The 23558-nt window shown below is 43.1% G+C and overlaps 1 protein-coding gene and 1 pseudogene across 1 annotated transcript; one reads left to right on the top strand and one right to left on the bottom strand.

Annotated features, from left to right (window-relative positions):
- Nucleotides 1–1540: 1540 nt before the first annotated feature.
- Nucleotides 1541–18588, bottom strand: LOC133062808 (ubiquitin-conjugating enzyme E2 G1-like; annotated as a pseudogene).
- LOC133061332 (transmembrane emp24 domain-containing protein 9-like) lies at nucleotides 18114–21671 on the top strand. The gene is made up of 5 exons (XM_061149341.1): nucleotides 18114–18147; nucleotides 18927–19027; nucleotides 19385–19510; nucleotides 20066–20212; nucleotides 20343–21671. Exons 2-5 carry the CDS (start codon nucleotides 18959–18961, stop codon nucleotides 20490–20492), a joined length of 492 nt encoding a protein of 163 aa, XP_061005324.1. The 5' UTR covers nucleotides 18114–18147; nucleotides 18927–18958; the 3' UTR covers nucleotides 20493–21671.
- Nucleotides 21672–23558: the final 1887 nt, after the last annotated feature.

Raw genomic sequence — 23558 nt, 5'->3', positions numbered from 1 at the left:
GGTGGTTCAAAGGTGGGGACTCCGGGCTTCCACTGCAGGGGGCGGGTTTGATCCTGGCCAGGGAAACAAAAATCCTACATGCCAGGTGGCACAGCCAAAAAAAAAAAAATCAAGTAACTGCTTATTGAGTAGTTCAGTATTTGAACTAAATGATTTGAAAATTTCCTGACATACAGAAGAGATAAGAGCAAAGGAGAGTGTGTCAAAACAAAGAAGATACAAAAGTTTAGTAAGTGAAAAGAGTTTAATGAAGCCTGGATGGTTTAAAGGAAATTAATACATGCTGATTTTGTTTGAAAATATTTATTATATAACAAAACATAGATATTCTGGAAAACAATCAGATGAATGCACTTGAAAAGTTTTTGGATTACTCATTATAATTTATAGACCTGTGGTTTTTCCCCATCCATTTGTACAGGTAATCAAGAAGTTGATAATAATACCCCTAAAATTGAGATACTATAAACCAAAATAGAATCGTTAGGGTTTTTTGCAGTAATTTGTGAAATAGTTTTCTTTCGTCCCACCTACTAGTAGGTAATTTGCAGTAGGTAGTGTTGTAACACTTTACAAATGACTTTCTCTAGTCTAAACACCAAATGTTAAGAAATATCATTGATTAATGTTCAGAAACAGGTCCTGAGAAATCGAAATAAATCAACATGCAATTGGGAGAAAGTAACTCCAGCTCCTTTGAGAAGATATTCTCTCAGTGCCTGACTTGGACATTGTGGGTAAAACCATGATGATGATGCTTCATAGCAGTGATTGGTCCACATGTTTGAATTTTTATTATGTTTAAGATGGAAACATATTATGTTAAGATGTTTAAGTGATTTTGGGCTCCAAAATCACTGCAGATGGTGACCACAGCCATGAAATTAAAAGACGCTTGCTCCTTGGGAGAAAAGTAATGACCAACATAGACAGCATATTAAAAAGCAGAGACATTACTTTGCCAACAAAGGTCCATCTAGTCAAGGCTATGGTTTTTCCAGTAGTCATGTATGGATGTGAGAGTTGGATTATAAAGAAACCTGAGTGCCAAAGAATTGATGCTTTTGAGATGGAAACTTTTAGTCCTAATTGCTTTTCATCTGACTTGCTTTAAGGAATCTTTTAAAACTGGTAAGAAACAATAGGGAAAGAAAACCTGCTAAAATCTTTCAGAATTTACGTGATTCTTATTTTACTACAAGAAAACATTATCTGGTGCAAGGTATATTTGTGGATGTACATAAACATACGTATAGTACTATCTGGATCATATTGTGCTATGTACAAGTCTTTACAATTCTTCCTGAAGGTTAAAGCAGTTCATTAGAATTCGAAATGCATAATTATCTGTAAGTTGGCACTTTTTAGGCTCTTGTCAACATTGATACTGGAATGTTTTTTTGCAGCCTAGTTCTAGCCTTATTTGCCAACTTGTTACAACAGAAGTCCAGCAATAGGTGAGTAGAGTGCAAGGAAAATAGTGCCATGTTTCTCAACTGCAGTCCCTGAAAAAAGTGAAGTTACAGCTGTTGAATAAATGTCACTCAAAAGCAGTCTCTTGGCTTTTCCTCACACAGCAAGCAACTTTCCTTTTTTGTTAATTAATTCATTTTACTGTTTCAGGCCTTAGTTGTGGCATGCGGGATCAAGTTCCCTGACCAGGGATCAAACCCAGGCCTCCTGAAGTGAAAGCATGGAGTGTTAGCCACTGGACCACCAGGAAAGTCCCCCAACATTCCATTTTAATTCACCATTTCTGTCTTCATTCTTTCACAGCATCAATATTAGCAGATGAGTCTCCATTAGGGTCTACCAGCATAGGAATGACACTAATCATGACGGTTTCCACAGTGGGAATAGGCAGCCAGTGTTCCTCAGGTTTTTCATAGCCATATTTATCTTTTTCAGGCTTGTGAAGAATAGCAATGCATGTTTCACCATTTTTATCAACACTTGGGTGCCAGATTTTGATAATGAATTTTATTTTAGGAAGAATAGTAAGGATTGCCCATTGATAGAGATCATAGTCATCTATCAAACCTGCTGAAGCCTTCCACTGGATTTTTGTTGAGTTCTACCAACTGTCTTTGCCAAGAGTCTGGGTTGGCACTGGGGCTTTGGAAGGACTGAGGACAGGCTCTGGGGCTGCTGGAGCTGGGTGTGCTGAGGAATCAGGGTCCCCACCACTGGCAGGTCTAAATTGAGGGAGGCTGGGCTCGGGCAGCGGTACAGGATTTTGCTCGCTCTCCGTTCCTTCAACCGGCCTGGTGGGGCCCACCTGTGCCTCCCCCTGCCACTGCCTAACTCAAGAGAATATTTTATTTTATTATTACTGTCTTGGGCCACACCACAAACTTAGTTTCCTTACCAGGATTGACCCATGGCAGTGAAAGTGCCAGGTCCTAACCACTGGTGTGCTGTACTTCGTTGCTCAGTTGTGTCTGACTCTTTGCAACCCCATGGACTGTAGCCCATCAGGCACCTCTGTCCATGGGGATTCTCCAGGCCAGAATACTGGAGTGGATAGCCTTTCCCTTCTCCAGGGAATCTTCCCAACCCAGGTATCCCACATTGCAGGCAGATTCTTTACCATCTGAGCCACCAGGAAAGCCCAAGAATACTAGAGTGGGTAGCCTATCCCTTCTCCAGGGGAACTTCCTGACCCAGGAATCAAACCAGGGTTTCCTGGATTGCAGGCGGATTCTTTACCAGCTGATTAACCACTGGACTGCCAGGGAATTCCCAAGAGACTCGTTTTAGCTACAAAGACAGAAACAGACCTGAAAGTGAAAGAACTGAAAAGGATAGTCCAGGCAAATAGTTACCAGGAGAGAGCAAGAGTGGCTAAACTAGTATCAAACAAAATAGATTTTAAGTTTAAAAAAGTACAAGAAACAAAGGACATTATATATTAATAAAAGGTTCAATACAGCAAGAAGATAAAATGATTATGAATATTTACATACTTAATAATAGATCACAAAAATTCTGAAGCAAAAATTGACAGAATTGGTGACTTTGTCAGTCTAGGTTAAGACTTCCAACACAGGGGACACAGTTTCAATCCCTGGTTGGGGAACCAGATTCCACATTCTGCTTGGCCAAAAAATAAAATTTTTTTTTTAAATGGACAGAATTGAAAGGAAAACAAGACAGTTCTACAATTATAGCTGGAGTCTTTAATATCCAACTCTCAAGTGGGTGGTTTAGTTACTAAGTCATGTTTGACCCTTGTGACCCCATGGACTGTAGCCCACCAGGCTCCTCTGTCCATGGGATTTTCCAGGCCAGAATACTGGAGTGGTTTGCCATTTCCTTCTCCAGAGGACTTTCCCTACCCAGGGATCAAACCCGGGTCTCCTGCAGTGCAGGCATACTCTTTACCAACTGAACTACCAGGGGAGCCGCCAACTCTCAATAATGGATAGAAGAAAAAAAAAAAACAACAACACAGCAGACAAGTAAGGAAACAGAGGACTTGAACAACCCAATGAGCCAACCAGATTTAATAGACATACAAAACACTCTAGCTAACAATAACAGAATACACATTCTTCTCAAGTGCACATGGAACATTTCTCAGAATAGAGAAAATATTAGGCATATATTGAGATAAAGTGTCACAATAAATTTTAAAAACTAGACAGCATACAATGTATGTTCTCTGACAACAGTGGGATGAAGTTAAAAATCATTAACAGAAGGAAAACTGGAAAAAAATCACAAATGTGTGGAAATTAAACAATAGATTTTTGTGTGATGAGAGCTATTCATTTATTTAACCGCTATGATGTGAGCACCTGTTTTGTGCCAAGTCCTAATTTTGGTATTAGATATATGTTGGTGACTCAAAAATAGACACATTCTCTGGCCATATGGTACTTACTGTCTAGTAAAGGGGATTGTATGATTTTAATTATAAACTTTTTTCTTTTTAAACAACCAGTGGATCAAGAAGAAATCACACGGTATTTCTAAAAATACACTTAGAGATGACTGACAACAAAAACACAATATACCAAAACTTATGGGACACAGAGAAAGCGGTGCTAAGGGGCACAATTACAGCTATAAATGCTTCTGTGAATAAATAAGACCTCAAATCAACAACCTCACTTTACAGTTTAAAGAACTAGTAAAAGAAGAACAAACTAAACCCCAAACTAGCAGAATGAAGAAAATTATAGCTTAGAGCAGAGATAAATAAAACAAGGAACAGAAAATTGACAAATCTTTAACTAGATGGATTCAAACAATACTCAGATGACTAATATCAGAAATGAAAGTGAGGACAATTCTAAAGAAATAAAAATTATTACAAGACAGTACTATAAGAAAGAGCTTCCCAGGTGACATTAGTGGTAAAGAACCCACCTGCCAATGCAAGACGCATAAGAGGTGCGGGTTCAATCCCTGGGTTGGGAAGATCCCTTGGAGGAGAGCATGGCAACCCACTCCAGTCTTCTTGCTTGGAGAATCCCCATGGACAGAGGAACCTGGAGGGCTACAGTCCATAGGGTCGCAAAAAGTCAGACATGACAGAAGCGACTTAGCACACACGCACTCTAAGTAATTGTACGCCAACAAATTGGATAACCTAGTTGAGTCAGACAAATTCCTAGAATCTCAAAACCTACCAAGACTAAACTACAAAGAAACGTAAGTAAGGAGAGTGAATCAGTAATCTAAAAATCTCCCAATGGGAAAAAAAAAGCCATCAGTTGTTGTCTTCACTGGTGAATTCTACCAAACGTTTAAAGAAGAGCCAACACTAAACTTTTCAAAAAGTTAAAGTGGGAACGGTTTCTAATTCATTTCTAATTCTTTCATTCAGGGTAAATCAGCATTACTCAGATACTAAGTTAAGTTCAGTCACTCAGTCGTGTCCGACTCTTTGCGACCCCGTGAATCGCAGCATACCAGGCCTCCCTGTCCATCACAAACTCCTGGAGTTTACCCAAACTCACGTCCATTGAGTCGGTGACGCCATCCAACCATCTCATCCTCTGTCGTCCCCTTCTCCTCTTGCCCCCAGTCCCTCCCAGCATCAGGGTCTTTTCCAACGAGTCAACTCTTCACATGAGGTGGCCGAAGTACTGGAGTTTCAGCTTCAGCATCAGTCCTTCCAATGAACACCCAGGACTGATCTCCTTTAGGATGGACTGGTTGGATCTCCTTGCAGTCCAAGGGACTCTCAAGAGTCTTCTCCAACACCATAGTTCAAAAGCATCAATTTTTCAGCACTCAGCTTTCTTCACAGTCCAACTCTCACATCCATACATGACCACTGGAAGAATCATAGCCTTGACCAGATGGACCTTTGTTGGCAAAGTAATGTCTCTGCTTTTTAATATGCTATCTAGGTTGGTCATAACTTTCCTTCCAAGGAGTAAGCGTCTTTTAATTTCATGGCTGCAATCACCATCTGCAGTGATTTTGGAGCCCAAAAAAATAAAGTCTGACACTATTTCCACTGTCTCTCCATCTGTTTGCCATGAAGTGATGGGACCAGATGCCATGATCTTAGTTTTCTGAGTGTTGAGCTTTAAGCCAACTTTTTCACTCTCCTCTTTCATTTCATCAAGAGGCTTTTTAGTTCCTCTTCACTTTCTGCCATAAGGGTGGTGTCATCTGCATATCTGAGGTTATTGATATTTCCCCCAGCAATCTTGATTCCAGCTTGTGCTTCTTCCAGCCCAGCGTTTCTCAACGGGTACTCTGCATATAAAGTTAAATAAGCAGGGTGACAATATATAGCCATGACGTACTCCTTTTCCTATTTGGAACCAGTCTGTTGTTCCAAGTTCAGTTCTAACTGTTGCTTCCTGACCTGCATACAGGTTTCTCAAGAGGCAGGTCAGGTGGTCTGGTATTCCCATCTCTTTCAGAATTTTCCACAGTTTATTGTGATTCACACAGTCAAAGGCTTTGGCATAGTCAATAAAGCAGAAATAGATGTTTTTCTGGAACTCTCTTGCTTTTTCGATGATCCAGCAGATGTTGGATACTCTGATACTAAAGCCAGGCAAAAACACTACAAGAAAAGAAACCACAGACCAATATTCCTTATGAACATTGAATCAAAATTCAACAAAGTACTAGCAGACCAAATTCAGCTGCATATTAAAAGGATTTTACACCATAATCAAGTGAGATTTATCCCTGGAATGCAAAGATGGTTGAACATACAAAAATTCATCAGTGTAATGCACCATGTTAAGAGAAAAAAGAAAAGCACATTATCATCTCAATTGATGAAGAAAAAGCATTTATCAAAATTTAATACCCATTATGATAAAAGCAAAGAAGAAACTAGGCATAGAAGGAAACTACCTCAATATAATAAAAGCCATATGTGAAAAAGCCACAATGAGCATCATACTCATAGTGACAGACTGAAATTTTTTCTTCTAACGTTAGAAAAAAAACAAAGATGTCCACTTTTGCCACTTATACTTCACATAGTGCTAGAAGACTTAGACAAAACAATTACACAAGAAAAAATAGAAGTTATCTAAAGTGAGAATGAAAAAGTAAAATTATATTTGTTCACAGATAATATGGTCTGTGTAGAAATCCTAAAGATTCCAAACATACACACACACACACTCAAACCCATTAGACATAATAAACAAATTCAGCAAAATAGCAGGATACAAAGTCAAGACAAAAAATCAGTTGCATTTCTATTCCCAGAGGCAAGCTGGAAAAAAAAGTTAATTTTTAAATTCCATTTACAATAGTACAAAAAAAAATTTAGGAATCAACTTATTGGAAGAATTGAAAGACTTGTACAATGAAAACTACAAAAAATTTCTGGAAGAAATTGTAGAAGACATAAATAAATAGAAAGACACCCTATGTGTCTTTGGATTGGAAAAATTAATAATTTATGATGTCAGTACTACCCAAAGCAAACTACAGACTTAACGCAATCTCTATCAAAATCCCAGTGACTTTTTTTGCACCCGTCCTAAAATTCATATAGAATATCAAGGCACAAAATAGGCAAAACAATCTTGAAAAAGAAGAATCAAGTTTTTTATTTCAAAACTTACTACATTAATCAAAATAGTGTAGTACTGGCATAAATTACAGACAGATAGGTTAATGGAACTGACTAGAGAGTGCAGAAATAAGCCCTCACAAAAACAGTCAAGTTATTTTCAACAAGGGTGCCAAGACAATTCAATAGGGAAAAGACCGTCTTTTCAAAACATGGTGGGAAAATTCAGTATCTACATGCAAAAGAATGAAGTTTCATTGTTACCACCATATACAAAATGAACTCAAAATGGACTCAAGACTTAAATATAAAGTCTAAAACTATAAAAACCCTTAGAAGAAAGCATGGCCAAAGTTTCATGACACTGGACTTGGCCGTTGTTTTGTGAATATAATACCGAAAGCACAAGAAACAAAAGACAAAATAGACAAATTGGACTTTATGAAAAAAATTTTTAATGTGGATCAAAAGACACTATCAACAAAGTAAAAAGGCAACCCACAAAATAGGAGAAAACATTTGCAAATCATACATTAGCTAAAGGATCAATATCTAGAATATACAGAACTCCTAAAACTCAACAACAAACAAAAAAACAAACTCAATTCAAAAATAGGTAAAGGACTTGAATATACATTTCTCCAAAAAGATATATACAAATAGTCATAAGCATATGAAAAGATTCTCAACATTTCCTTCTCTAGGGGATCTTCCTGACCCAGGGATCGAACCCACGTCTCCCACATTGTAGGCAGACGCTTTTACCATCTGAGCCACTAGGGAAGTCCTAATTAGCTATTAGAGAAATGCAAATCAAAAGTACAATGAGATAGTACCTCCATCCCCCAAAATAAAAAATAAGTGTTGGCAAGAATGTAGAGAAATTGGAACCCTTGGGCACTGTTGATGGGAATATAAAAAAAATATTTAAAATAAAATTACCATATAATCCAGCAACTCCACTTCTAGGTATACACACAAAAGAATTGAAAGGAGCTTACATTGAGTCCCATCTGAGAAATGCTGTTTCAACTCCACAGTGGTTTTAATTTGCATTTTCTTAATGGCTTATGTTGAACATCTTTCCATGCAATTATTTGTATCTCTATTTCTTCTTTAATTAGATGTCTCTTCATGTCTTTGCCCATTTTCTATTTGAATTTTTACTTTTGAGTGATGGAAGTTCTTTACATATATTCTATATAGTAGACTTTTGTCAAATACATGGCTTGCAAATATTTTCTGTCACTTTGTAGCTTATCTTTTCATTCTGTTAACAAGATTTTTTACAAAGCAAAATTTCAAAATTTTGATGAGGTTCAGATTATTGATTTTTTCCCCCCTATGGGTTTTACATTTTACATTTAAACCTGTGGTCTATTTTAAGTTAATTTTTGTATAAGGTATGAGACAAGCCAACACTTTTTTCTTTTCTTTCTTTTTTATAAGTTTTTGTCTAAGGATGGCAAATTTCTGTAGCATCACTTGGTGAAAAGGCTATCTTGAAAAGAATAAAAGTCAAGCCATATATTGGGAGGAAGTGTTTACAAAAGACATCTGAGAAAGGGCTGCTACCCAAAATATACACAGAACTCTTGAAATTCAACAATAAGAAAATGAACCACCCAAATTAAAAATGGGCAAAAGACCTGGACAGACATTTTGACGAAGAAGACATATAAATGGCAAATAAGCACATGAAAACCTAATCATTGTCAGAAGTCATTAGGTAATTTCAAATTAAAACACCTGTGAAATAAATGAAATAGCACCATACACCTCTGAAAGTGAAAGTCACTCAGTCGTGTCCGACTCTTTGTGACCCCATGGTCACTATGTAGTCCATGGCATTCTCCAGACCAGAATACTGGATACTTTCCCTTCACCAGGGGAATCTTCCCAACCCAGGGATCGAACCCAGGTCTCCTGCATTGCAAGCAGATTCTTTACCAACTGAGTTAAAGGGAGATCTTATATACACCTCTTAGAGCAGCCAAAATCTAGAACACGACAGCACCACACGCAGATGAGGATGTTGTACAGGAGGAACTCTCAGGCATTGCTGATGGGACTGCAAAGTGGTACAGCCACTTTGGAATTCAGTTTGGCAGTGTCTTACAAAACTAAAATACTCTTAGCATGTGATCCAGCAGTGACGTGCTTTGGTATTTACCCAAAGGAGTTGAAACGTAAGTCCACACAAAACATGCACACTGACATTTATGGTGGTTTTATTCATAATTGCCCAAACCTGGAAGTAACTGAGATGTCCTTCAGCAGAAAAATGGATAAAATGTAGTTCATGCAGCCAATAGAGTATTGGTTAGCAACAAGAGAACATGAGCTAAAAAGCCATGAAAAGACATGAAGGACCAAAAGTGTACATTTCTAAGTGAAAGAAGGCAAACTGAAAAGGCCACATGCTGTATGATGCTAGAAGTGAAGTGAAGTCGCTCAGTCGTGTCCGACTCTTTGCGACCCTGTAGACTGTAGCCTCCCAGGCTCCTCTGTCCACAGGATTTTCTAAGCAAGGGTACTGGAGTGGGTTGCCATTTCCTTCTCCAGGGGATCTTCCCAACCCAGGGATCAAACCCAGGTCACCCGCATTATAGGCAGACGCTTTACTGTCTGAGCCACTAGGGAAATGATGTTAACCATTTGCCATTCTGGTGAGACAGTCAATTCCTAGGAAGGTTAATCAGAAGTCTGGTGTTCCTGAGGAGGAGAGAAGGGTCTGGGCTCTCAAGGAGGAGATAGGGGTCTGGAATTCTCAAGGAGGAGGAAAGGACAAACTTTTTTTCTACATTCCTTAGTCTTAGTAAGGATTATGTAACAACAATGTATCTTGTTCGAGGATATGTTTCTCCTTAACAAGAACCTTTAGACTAATCCTGTTATCTTAAAATGTATGACGAAAACCACTACACTATTGTAAAGTAATTAGCCTCCAACTAATAAAAATAAATGGAAAAAAAAATGTATGTTGTGAGAGTAGGTCTGATAAAAGCATCTAGGGCCTTGCTAAGACTAGCAAGGGGGCACTCTCATCCCCCTTCTGATGTCTATGTCAGAAGCTTTCTCTGTCCCTTTCAGGCTTTAATAAAACTCTGTTACACAAAAGCTCTTGAGTGATCAAGAGCTGGTCCCAAAGTTAAATCTTCTTCTTTGGAGATCATGAATCTGACATCGTTCACCATAAACTATCACTGGAGAAGGGAAGACTGAAGACAATAAAGAGATCGGTGGTTGTGGACTTCCTGGTGGTCCAGGGGCTACGACTCTGTGCCCCTAACGCCGGGGGTCTGGGTTCAAACCCTGGTCAGGGAGCTAGATCCCACATGCTGCAACTAAGAACCAGCACAGCCAAATAAATAAATATTAAAAAAAGAAAAAGAAAAAAGATCAATGGTTGTTAGGAGTGAGGTGCGGGGTGGAGGAGGGATAAATAGGCAGAGCACAGAGAATTCTTAGAGCATTGAATCTATTCTGTGTGATACTATGATGATGGATACATGTCATCATACATTTGTCCAAAATCATAGAATGCATAATTCCAATAGTGATACCTAATGTAAACTATAGACTGTGGGTGGTAATGGTGTGTCGATGTACTTTAGTTGATTATAACAAACATACTACTTTTGTGCAGGATGTTGACAGTGGGGAGGCTCTGCATGCTCTGTGCAAGGAACTTTCTGTACTTTTGGTTCAATTTTGCTGTGAACCTAAAACTGCATTAAAAAATGAAGTCCTTTAAAAAAAACTGATATCTTTCTTCCATCGAACTGCTTTGTATCTTTGTCAAAAACCAGAATGGCTTCTGTTGGTCTATTTCGGGGTTCTCTGTTCTGTCCCATTGAGCTATTTGCCTATCTTTCTACCAATACCACATGGCCTTTATTACTGTCATCTTGATTGTTGTTTTTGTTTAGCTGATAAGTCGTGTCCTACTCTTTACAACCCCATGGACTTCAGCCTGCTGGGCTCCTCTGTCCATGGTATTTCCCAGGCAAGAATACTGGAGTGGGTTGCCATTTCCTTCTTCAGGAGATATTAATAGGAATTGTGTTAAACCTGAATATTAATTTGGAAAGAATTGCCATCTTTACTATGCTGAGTGTTCCAGTACACAAATACAGTATGTCTCTACATTTATTTGGGTCTTCTTTGATTTCTATCATCAGGATTTTGTAACTTTTGGCAAACAGATCCTGTACATGGTTTGTTTAGATCTTACCGGAGTAAGATTACCTTTGGCATGATTGTAAATGGTATTACATTTTAAATTTTGGTTTCTTTATTATTAATACATAGCAATGTGCTTGATTTCTTTGTGTTGCTCTTATATTTTGCAGATTGCTAAACTCATTTGTTAGTTCTAGGAGTTTTTGGTAGATTCCTTGAGATTTTCCATCTATACAATCAAGTCATCTACAAATAGGATTTGTTTTATTTCTTCCTTTCCAATCTGCATGCTTTTCATTTCTTCTTTCAGCCTTATTGCAGCTGTTACAGCTTCTGATGTGCTGCTGAATAAGGTGGTGAGAATAGACATTTTGCCTTGTTGCTGATTCTAGGAGATCTTTCAATCTTTTACCATGGTTAAATTTAAGTTTTCAGTTTTGCTAAAGCGCTGTTGCAGGAAGTTTCTTGAGAGATGAGGAAAGGGCTATCTCTACATCTCATACACATGTCATATTTCCTAAGCTATCCTGTCACCACGCCCTGTGCTTTAGTCTGACACACTCTCTGGTATGTTCCATCGGTTTCCTCTGAGTTTTTAAGTCAGAGTCTTCACATTAAGAACTGGACTATCAAGAAGTAGACAACTCTTGGCACATTCTGTTTCTGTAGCAGTGTAGAAAAAGAAAGCAGTTTCTCTCCAGACCTTTATCAGTCTTGCTGGAAATCTTCCCCACTGACCATTGACATAGTCAAAGCAGAAGATAGGCTTCATGTTCCAAACAGTTTTCCTAAATCCAGGGCTATAGCTTGGAGAACACTCAGAGATGGGAATCTGAACAGTAACAAGGAAAACGTTCATAAGGGATTAAATAATACAGGGAAAGTAAAGATGGCAGCAGTAGGAGAATATGAATGTTCAACTATGTCTATAGAAGGACTTCCCTGCTGGTCCAGTGGTTAAGACTCCATGCTCCCATGCATGCATGCACGATAAGTCACTTCAGTCATATTCAACTCTGTGCACCTCTATGGACTGTAGCCTACCAGGCTCCTCTGTCCAAGGGATTCTCCAGGCAAAAATACTGGAGTGAGTTGTCATGCCCTCCCCCAGGGGATCTTACCAATGGAGACTTCAATCCCTGGGCAGGGAAATAGATCCCACTTGCCACAACTAAGTGTTCACAAGCTAAGACTAAAGATCCTGTATGCTGCAACAAAGATCAAAATCCTGCGTGCTGCAACTAAGACCCAGTTCCACCACATACATTTTTTTTTTAAATATGTATATCCAATGTGTGTGTGTGTGTGTGTGTGTGAGAGAGAGAGAGAGAGAGAGATTTGGGACACAAGTATGGGGTTTATTCTTGACATACATTCAAGGGAACAGGGAAACTAGAGATCAAATAACATCAATCAGTGTTAATAGTAACTGAAGAACTTACTTCGCTTTAATTCCATCCAACTATTCTTAAGGCAGAAATGCCCCCAGGAGGAGGAAGCAAACACCAGCGCCACCTCTCCCACACTCAGGGAGCAGTCCTGGGGCTCCCTTTCTCCTCTCCAGTGGTGGCAGAGCCCATTCAACCAGCAAGGATCCTCACACTTGGAACTGTAGGATAGAGTGATTGACACAAGCCCCTAAGAGGCAGAGTTCCACAACACGGACCAGCAAGCAGCACAGTGGCTGAGCCCTCATCTGGATCAGCCCTAGCGGCAGGAAAACCTGAGCACTAGAGAAGGGAAGCAAGGTACAAGCTCATATAATCAACTAATGAGAGCTAGTCCAGAATCCTGAATCCTAGTTTTAAGGATGGGGAGGGAGAAGGATGGAGACCAGAACCCACCTTAGGTCATTTGAACTTGTGATTCAAAGCTAGAAACATGATTGGGGCTTACCAGATTGGGTATAACTGGGACTTACCAGGTTTGGTATAGCAGTATTCTGGCCGTGGCAGCAGCAGAAACCCAATTGTCTTACTTTCCTCTTAACCTCAGCCCCAATCCACTCCACTCCAGTCCAAGAGAAGACAGGACTGTGATGCACCTTTCTACTCTTGCCTTCCCACTCTGACTCCCATCTCCTGGTTTGTAAAGCCTTCAGTGTAGCTGGGATGAGAATGCTGCCATGACCTTTTGGAGACTCAGTGGTGCAGACTCTGGTTGGGAGTGTATTAACCATATTTTCTTATTTTCTGTGGTCCTGGTGCTCTGGCATCTGGGCCCTCATTGCCCCTCCCAGGGTGAGCCAGTTCTTAGAATAGCAAAGAACTCCACTCAGAGGGTATCTTTCAGGTGCAAAAGAACCAGTCCAAAGCACATATCACTGCCACCACCACCCGCCCTCAACCACCATCTTTATTGAACTCTCAAGTGCCAAACTAGTATTTCTCCTGCCCTAATCACCCCATGGTCAGATACCAGACAACCAAGGAAAGCCAAAACACCACAGAGACTGCTGAAATTATTCAAACTAACCAATCACCTACATCTTCCCATGAAAACCACAATAAAGGCTTTTACCCATGATTTCCCCTCACTCCTGCCTCGTAATCAACCCTGGTATTTCCCCATGTGGCCCTGCATAATGTGGTGTAACCAGTCCTCTTGAGAATTGTGAGTAAGAAACTATCTTTTCTTTCTTTCTTTCATCCTTATTCTTTTTCTTTTCTTTCTTTTTTTTTTTTTTTTTTTTTTTTTTTTTTTTTTTGCCGCACCATGCTCCATGAGGGATCTTAGTTCCCCAATCAGGAATTGAACCTGCAAGACCTATAGAGGAAACACGGAGTCTTAACCACTGGACTGCCAGGGAAGTCCCCAAACTATCTTTTCAATAGCAACCATCTCCTATCTTTAGGCCTCACCATGCCTAAATAATAGTAAAACCTGCATTTTAAAAACAGGAGAGGTGGGAGGTGTTATGGGACAGAGGGGAAGGAATAGAGGAGAGGAAAGGGGGAGAAAGTGGAAGTAAGGAAGTGTCACTGTCTGCATTTGCCGTCTTCCTCCTCTCTCCTCCCTCCACCTTTCCCCTGGGCTCTATCTCATTATAGACAATGAATGATCTTTGAACATACAGAATGGGGTTTCCCATTTGTATGAAAGACTGGAGAGGAAGTCTTCAGTCAAGGGCAGGAGTGGTTACCAGTTAAGGAACTTGGCAGAAAGAGTTATGAGCAGTAGATGATGTCTGAGAAAGCTGCATCCCATGTCCAGGTTCATTTATACAACCTCAGGCATGAGGGGAAAGGGTTTGCCCTTGGTTAAAACAGAGCCCACAGAGAAGTCCTGGTGCAGTCCTGGTGCCTCAGCCAAGTCTGTGCATTTCTTTAATCACCCAGAAAAGATGTTTGGAAGATGGTGGAGAACTTTGAGGATGCTGCAAACATTTTACTGTGGGAAAGTATAATGACATTTTGGCTGGAGTAGAGCTGAGACTTAAGTGTGTTATTTAAGTATATTGTTTTTGGCACACTACCCCTAGTAGTCTTCTGAGTCCTGAGATCAATGGCTACCTGATTCTCGGGGACTGAGACATAGCCCAGCTAATCCCTTTGATTTGCCCTCATTATGGGAACCCTTGCAGTGCAGGAAGGAGGGAGGACCAAGCTAGGCACATACCCGTGAGATGGATTGCCCGAAGCCCTGAGGAAAGATGGACTGGAAAGGAAGACAGTGAGAAAACTCACCAGGAGTAGAAGAATTCTGTCAGAGGGATCAATGTCAGCCTGGGAGCAGGAGGTATCTGAATCAAGAAGTGTAGTTGATTCCAGATCCAGAGTGATACTGTTCTTATACACGCCCTTCAGTGCCTAGGTGTTTTGGGGCAGAAAGCACAGGGAAAGAACATGCATAGAAAATACCTTTGTGGAGATGGTCACAAAGAATATTTTTCTACAGGCCAGGGAGGAAGAAGAATGTAGAGGCCAAAGGACTAGAAGAAAGGACAGTGGCACTGTGGTATCCTGGGGATGAAGTGGAGGTCACCAGCAAACCAACAGAATCCACCCAGCACCAGAGCAGAATCGCACATGGAAGCTCTGCTTTTAGCTGCAGGACATTGTAACCCTGATAAGCCTCCACCCCCACCATCCTCAGCTTGAGATGCCTAATGGGAATAATGAGGAGGGGGCATCACAAGAAAAGCCAGGCACCAGGTATGGAGATTTTGGCTTTTCTGGTGCTTACGACTCACCATTACTCTTCTTCCTTCTTTCTCTCCCAGCTCCTTCATCCTTTCTTTCTTCTTCCCCCCTTCATCCTTTCCCTCTTCTCTCTTTCTCTCTCCAATTTCTCTTTCTTTTTCCTCTCTCTATTCCCCTTCCTTTCTCTCCATACTTTTCTCTTTCTCTCCTTCATCTCTCTTCCCTTTCTCTAACCAAACATCCATCGCACAATCATGCTGTTCCTGGATTTTTGTTAGGCTTTGGTGAGCACAGAGACAAATTTGTGGCAGAAACTTGTCTTTATCCCTTCTAGCCATCAGCCCCAAGGGACTTGAGTGTGAATGGACAACTGTAATTCAACATGGTTAATACAAGGCCCCAAGGAACCCAGGATAAGAAACACCTAAGAAAGTGTCGCTGCACTTGAGACTTGAAAGGGTGAATAGGAATTAGGCAAGTGGAAAAGAGGACAGCAATGGGGGTTTGGAACATCCCTTAAAAAGGGCACAGCACGTAGTAGAGGCCTGCAGAGACTAGATCTTGGGGGAACCCCAGACAGTAGATGTAGTTCCCCCAATATCTCCTTTGAATCTCACAAATGACACCCAGGTACAGTGGTCTTGGCAGTGTGGAATGAGATCACTGTCAAGTGGGAGAATCCCTCTCTGTTTTTATATCCTCAACCCTGTCATCACTTAAAAACAGGTTTTATCATCAAAACAACACTTTTGCCACTTGGAAACCACATCACCATTCCCAACATCTGAATTCTTGATTTTGAAATCTTGCTGGTATGCTGTCTTCTTACATGCATGTCTCTGCAGCCCCTAATAATTTTACACTTTTGTCCCTTTAGAAGATTTCTGTGGGCAGTCTGACCACTGGCTATGAAACAGTACTATTCACTGTAGGCCAGTGTTGGTCCATGAGCATTTGTTATAGATCTTCAAAGAGATAAAGTACAGAAATTGAGTGTTTAGAAACTTTTGTAAAAATTTAACATTGATGTGACATCCAAGCACATAATGTTTCATTTTTTAAAATTTTGTTTTACAAAAGCATTGGTTCATGAGGGGTTGGAAATTTTATATAAAAACAATAACAGAAACAAAAACCAAACCAGTCCTTTAACGCAGGCAGTGGCACTGGCAGTCACCATTCAGGACCGTGGACAGCACCTCACTCAGTCTCCCAAACCTTGAGTCATCATCCCTGCTCCCAGCTCCTGGTGAATGCCCTTTGTGAACAACTAGTTTCCAAATCCAACTGATGCTTTTCAGTTGTTGTCTTAATTGACCTTTCTAAAGTGTCTGCCTTTGTTAACACTTGCATCTGCCATTTTTGTTAAGGACTATTTCCAATGAAGGAACAAAAACGTTCCCCTAGAATTATCAATGGGCCACACTGCTAAAGAGAGGGGACCATTTCTGGTAACTGAAAGATATCATTAATCTTAAAATACTATATTGACATTGATCCTTTGCTTTTCAGTGGGCTCTTAGAGGGAAGGAGACAGGTTTTATTCATCTTTTTGTCCAATATGCATCGTAAGGTCTTGCCCAGAGCTTGTGTGAGCAAATGTCTGCTGCTTATCAGCTGGATGACCTTGGGCAAGTATTACTCAACTTTTCTTTGCCACTGCTTCTCCACCTGTTAAACTGGAATCCCATTAGAGTCTACCTTATAAAGTTTTAAAAACATTAATTTAGTTAATACACTTAAAAGTGCTTAAAACAGTGGCTGGCACAGAAGAATAAAAGAATATTATTATTTTCATCATCATTATTTTATATTGCTGAATAAACCAATGAGTATATATTATTACCAAGTATGAGATGGTGGAGGACTTCATCCCACCACCTGGATAGAATACTGCTTTATAATGATGCTTGGGTCTACACTGCCTATTTAGGGCGCTGTGAGCTTTGGAATTCTTGAGATTTGCTATTCCTGGGTCCCTATCTTGTCATGTTGACCCCATTCTCCCACACCTTTCAGTTGTATATTCCCTGTCCTTTCCTAGTTGCATTCCTGCTGCCTTCTTTCACTCTCCAGGCTCATCCACGATCTCTTCTTTTGGTCCCACTGGATTAAGGGTCCCACCTGTGCAGGTGGGCCTGGCAGCTCCTGCCCCCTCAGTGATTTGGCCCAATTTACCTCCCCCCTCCCATAAACTTTCTAGTACCTTAACTGTCCCACTGCTGCTAGGTAATTCTAGGTCTTTCCACCGAAGTGGTTCTTGCTCCCTCGCTGCTCAGGGAAATTTAACCATTTTTCAGAGCTTGAGTCAAACTTGAGTGTTTGCAAAGTCTCTTCAGTCATGTCCGATTCTTTGCGACCCTGTGGACTGTAGCCCACCAGGCGCCTCTCCGTGGGATTCTCCAGGCTAGAATACTGGAGTGGGTTGCCACGTCCTCCTCCAGGGGATCTTCCTGACCCAGAGATTGAATCCGTGTCTCCTCCCTCTCCTTCAATGGCAGGGAGATTCTTTACCGCTAGCTCCACCTGCGAAGCCCTGAGTCAAACTTACCCCTTCCATAAAAGGGACATTTCTCCCTCCCTTTCCTGAACTACTATCCCAGCCTCTGAACTCCACGGGACTTGTATGCAGTTCTCATTCTGTCTCACCATTCCGTCCACCGAGGTTTAGGTCCAGCCACCCATCTCTGGCAACTGCTCTGCAAGTTTCAGAGGGCAATCCCCTTCCTTCCTCTCTCTGAGGCTCAGTTACCACATCAACAAGATGGCGCTAAGAGCACCTGCCTCCTTGGGTTTCTGCGAGCTTTAAGCGAGGTACGGCAAGGAAAGCGTTCTAGAGCGCCTCGCTGGCGGGCTGGGAGCTCGCGTGGCCCGTCCGCAACGCGGGTTCGCGGGAACGCGCCTGGGGCGGGGCCGCGCTGGCGCTCCTGGGATTTGTAGTCTGTGCGCTAGTTCGCAGTCTCCGCAGGCGGGGCGCAGAGGCCCTCCGGCTCGCCTGGGAAAGTGGCGGGGGCCTGCGGGACACGAGGCCCTGGGCCCCGGGTCGGTCCCCGGCTGGGATGGGGCCGAGCGAGGGCAGCCGGATTGGCCCTGCCGCTGCTGCTGGGGCAGCTGCTGGCGCTGGCGGGCGGCGGAGGAGCCTTCTACCTCGAGGTCCGTGAGCTGGAGGAGAAGTGCTTCATTCAGGAGATCCCTGATGGCACCGTGGTCATAGGTGCGCGCGCCCCGCCAGTCCCGGCCCTGCCCTACCCACATCCGGAGCCCTGAGAGGGAGTGGGAGATGGGGCCCGCGGGATCAGCCCCGGGGAGGGCACGGGTGGGAAACAGGTGGACGGCTGTGTGGTCAAAGCACCCTCTCCATTGCCTGTGCAGGGGTTGGGAACACGGAGGAGGCAAGAGTGATCCGAACCCGAAAACAGCAGAAAAGCAGGGCTGGAGAGGGGAAGAGAGAGGCAGAGGGCTGTGGTCAGACCCCACAACCAGACCAAATCTTCCTGTTCCTCCACCCACCACCACCCCTGTGACCAAAAGTCCGTGGTGGGCTCTTGGTCATGACTGTGGATGGAGATGCATCCAGGCTGCTTCTCCATTAGGTAACTACAAGACCGAGCTATACGACCCTGCTATGGAAAAGTACCAGCCCTCCCCACAGTGGATCAATTTGTTCGTGTTTGTGAAGGACCCTGAGAACAAGGTGAGGCAGGCCTTGACTCCCTGCAGCCCCGCCCCCTTCACCCGACCCCTGCCCAGATCCGCGGTCTCCAGCGTCAATGCCTAGTCCTCCCTAGCCCTCCTTTTCTTAGACGAGGGACCATCTCCTCACAGGCAGGAGGGATCAAGGAAGGCCACGCTCTTTGCAAACTGTAGAGTACTGTGTTTTGGCAGTGCTGGGATCTGAGATTTTCGAACCTGGATGGATGCCAATTTCTCTCACACCCTCCTTCCTGGTCTGGCCAGTGGGGGTCAGAACCTGGGATACCCCCAGAGTTCCTCTCTTAGAAGCAGGTTTCTGGTCCATTTCTCTGTGCTCACCAGAAGCTGTTTCTGCTAGAATCTGCTGGCCCGCCAATATGGCCCTCGGGGCAGCTTCACCTTCACCTCCCAGTCTCCAGGAGAGCACCAGGTCTGCCTTCACCTCAAGTCCATCCGGTTCGCCCTCTTCTATGATGGTAAACTGGTGAGTATGGCGGGGAACGTCACCAGTCCTCAATGTCTCAATCCCTGGGGTGAGAAGTGTTCCGCAGGTGGTGCCTCTTGATGAGGGCTGGGCTTTCCATGAAGTAAGCCTACAGAGAACAGGTCCTGAAGAATGAGAGGGGACCCAGGAGGGAGTCGCTTGGACTTAAAACCATCCCTAGGCCCCCTGTCATCTCTAGAATGAAGCCCAAGCTTCTAATGTGAGATTCAGAGCTGTCTGGCAGCTGAATGCTCCCAGGCTCTTCGTTACCACCTCCCACTGACACAGATCTCCTAGAAGCTGGCTGTCTCAAACACTGAGTCACACCTTGGTTTCTCTGCACATTTTGTTCTGTCCCGTCTGTCTTTTGGACTTGGAAGTCCATGCAAGCAGGGCCTTGATTTGGGATTCTGGCACCTGAAGCAGGGCTGTCCCCACATTACTGAGTGTGAGGAAATGAACTGCTCAGTTCAGTCAGGCCCAGACTAGTCTGTGGAAGCTGGGTTTCCTGCAGGTGCTCCCTGACCTCCAACCCTTGACTCCTCTGCTCCCCAGGCCATTCACTTGGACATGCAGTTGGGTGAACACACCAATGATTATATGGAACTTGAGGCCAATGACAAGCTGACCCTGCTGCATCTGCGGATACAGCAGCTGGTGGAGCAGGTTGAGAAGATCCAGAAGGAACAGGAATACCAGAGGGTGAGGGGCTGGGCTGGGCCCAGTTGGGACAGCAGACGTGTACCCTGCCAGGGAGTGGCTCTTTCAGCTTTTCCCCTGGAGGTCAGTTCCGTTCTAGCCACATGCCTTCCTCCTTCTCCCCTTCCCACAGTGGCGAGAGGAGCGCTTCCGGCAGACCAGTGAGAGCACCAATCAGAGGGTGCTGTGGTGGTCCATCCTGCAGACCCTCATCCTTGTGGCCACCGGCATCTGGCAGATGCAGCACCTCAAGAGCTTCTTTAAAGCCAAGAAATTGGTGTAGATCAGCCTCAGAGACCAGAGGCCTGGCCTCCAGTCAATCCCCTGCTGCTGAATGATGGGAAGTGGTCTGGCCTGGTCTGTCTCCTGACTTCTCCCATCCTTCCCAGCCCTGAGGGATTTCCTAGTTAACTGGCAGGGGGAGAGAGGACCTCGTTCAACTGATTTTCTTAGTTGGGATTTGGGAGAGAATGAGTTTCCAGCTGGAGATGGCGTGGGTGGGAGGAGCAAGAGGGTGGTGAGTGTTATCCCCACCCCCATGTTAATTAGAATGAGTAAACTATCCCAAGATGGAGAAATAGAAGTGAATATAAATTATAACTGTCCAATTTTCTGAGCTAAACATTTATTGCCTCCTATGCTACAATTCATTCTATAAGGCCAATCAGATGTTTAACATGTGAGGCTTTGGTGGGAGATTGATCCCGAAGTGGATGAGGTGAAGAATGGTTTTATCCCAGAAGCATTAGCAACATGTGGAACCTTTTCTAGAAAAGTCCAACTTGGACCCCTCTTTTGGGTAACCTGAGTGCTGGTGGTAATTGTGTGCCCATTGCACCTTCTCTCTCTGGGCTCTATTCAGGCTCATGTGCTACCTTATTCCAATTACTTGGACTTCTGGGTTCTTCAAGGAATCTGATGTGCCCCTCTGTGGTCCTGCTTTTTTTCAGTTGACCTCTGTCTCTCTGTGATTCCATTGGCTTGTCTTTTAGGAGATGCCTGAAGTTCTAAGTCACTGCTTCCATTATATTCAGCATCTCCCGTAACTCAGCCTTCACAAGTGCACACAGGTATGCATGCATTCGTGCTAAGTCGCTTCAGTCATGTCCAACTCTTTGCAACCCTATGGACTGCAGACTGCCAGGCTCCTCCGTCCATGGGGATTCTCCAGGCAAGAATCTGGAGTGGGTTGTCATGCGTTCCTCCAGGGGATATTTCTGACCCAGGGACAGAACCCATGTCTCTTATGTCTATCTGCATTGGCAGGCAGGTTCTTTACCACTGGCACCACCTGGGAAGCCCTGGCACACAGGTATAGATGCCCCCCATTGCTTCTGCCTGATCTAATCCACATTTTACCAAATTCTATGCTGGCGGCCCTGTTGGGTTATAGTCATCTCTCATGTGAATTTGACATTTTCTGTTATAAGGAAATTCACTGGTTGGCATTTCAATAAATTCACATCCAAGTTGTCAAGGCCAGGAGTATTAATAAGAGAGACTTCCCATGGGGAGGGGCAGCTGTGACAGCCCTGGCCTCTGACACTCATTCTCCCCTGGGATAATCCTGAGGGTGACTGCAAGCCTCAGGGGTGTTGCTCACTTGTGCGTCTAGCCACAGTTGGCCTCAGAAAATATGAATGAGGCTTAACTGAAGGCTGGGGGCAAGGACCACTGGAGAATAACCTCTAACTATAGAATGTGACCTTAGGCTCACTTCCCTCACCTGAAGTTGGTGGGGGTGGGGAGGGGGAGGGTGCTCTACTCTCTGCTGCAGAGGAAGGAAAGTGACCTAGTTGGGCACATTCTTGCCCATGGAACCTGCAGTATAACACCAAATGAGTCAGGATATTGAACAAGATGTAACGGTGACACATGCTTCTGAGGAGGAGGACGTTGGGCTAAGGGCAGTATTTCAAGGGTCCTGGTCTAATCTAGTTAGTCATAGAAGGGTGCTTTTCAGAACTCAGACTCAGGATAGACGTTAGCTGAGGAAAGAATGTTCTGGCTAGAGAGAATAGCAAATACAGAAGCCTAAAACAAAAAAGAACATGGCTATTTGGGGAAACTGAAAGGAGGCCGCTATATCAAAATCCCAACTCCAGAGAGGCTGCCTGCAGCTTGCTTTCCAAATTATGATTTCATGTCTAGGACTTGCCTCTTCCTCATGATTAACCCTAGAATGACCACACAACTTTTCAGAGGGACTCTGTCCTCTCCCCACATAGGTGAGACCTTATCCTGTCACTTCGATAGAGAAACAAGTCACAAAACAGCAACAGTGAGTGAGTACATGGAAGAGCTGCACACACAGTAGAAGGGGGTTTCTTCGTGTCAACCTCCCTATCCATTCCCACATGGAAACTTCTCTGGAGGAAATGGCACATGTCCCTGATTTAGAGAAGAGAGCCAGCTAGTAAGGGATGGGTCATTCTGAAATGGGGCGAATTCAACTCAGTTCTTGGTGTTTTGTTTTTTTTTCTGTTTTGGCTTCTCTGTTCTCGCTACTTTTCTCCAGGTAGAGGAAAGATCCCATACAAAGAGGTAAGAGCTGGTCATTTGAATTTCTAGTTTCTTGTGGCTGCCTTAACAAATTACCACCAACAACAAAAGTCTATTGTCTCACAGTTCTAGAGGCCAGAAGTACAGAATCAAGGTGTCAGCAGGGCTACACTCCTTCCAAAGGCTCTAGAAGAGACTCCTTCATCCTTTTCCAGCTACAGGTGGCTCTAGGCATTCCTTAGCTTGTATGTGCCTTCGTCTCCTCCTCTTGTGTCTCCTCTTCTGTGTCTTCTAAGGACATTTGTCATTTGATTTAGGACCTACCAAGGTAATCCAGGATGATCTCTTTTCAAGGTCCTTGAATTAATTATATCAGCAAAGAATTTTTTTCCATATAAGCTCATGTTCACAGGGTCCAGGAATTAGGACATAGGCATGTCTTCTGTGGGGTCACCATTCAACCCACAAAAGAGAGCAAGACATGCACATATGATAAGATTCCAGGTGATCTAACAAATGGGGTACACAGAGCTCTCAGAATTCAGTATGGGGTGAGACCTGGGTGGATGGATGGATGAATAGGAAGAGGGATGCCAAGATCTTTATAATGGAAACACTACATAGGAAAACATTGAAAGATAAATGGTTTGAACATGGGAAGAACAGGGAAGGAATTTCAGTTTGGGGCAATGAAGCCTATAAAGATGCAAATGTACAAAGAATTTCAATGTAATTTAACATATAATCCAATACCCATTATTACATAACACTGTAAGACAGAGACTTTGAAAAAGAAAGGAATTGGGAAGAAAAGTGTAGCATGGTAAAAACAGGAAGAAAGTTAGAT

The sequence above is a fragment of the Dama dama genome, chromosome 9 (genome assembly GCF_033118175.1).
Source record: "Dama dama isolate Ldn47 chromosome 9, ASM3311817v1, whole genome shotgun sequence".
Lineage (NCBI taxonomy): Eukaryota > Metazoa > Chordata > Mammalia > Artiodactyla > Cervidae > Dama > Dama dama.
Note: the sequence above shows the minus strand (reverse complement) of the source record. Positions and strands in the feature narration are given on the sequence as shown.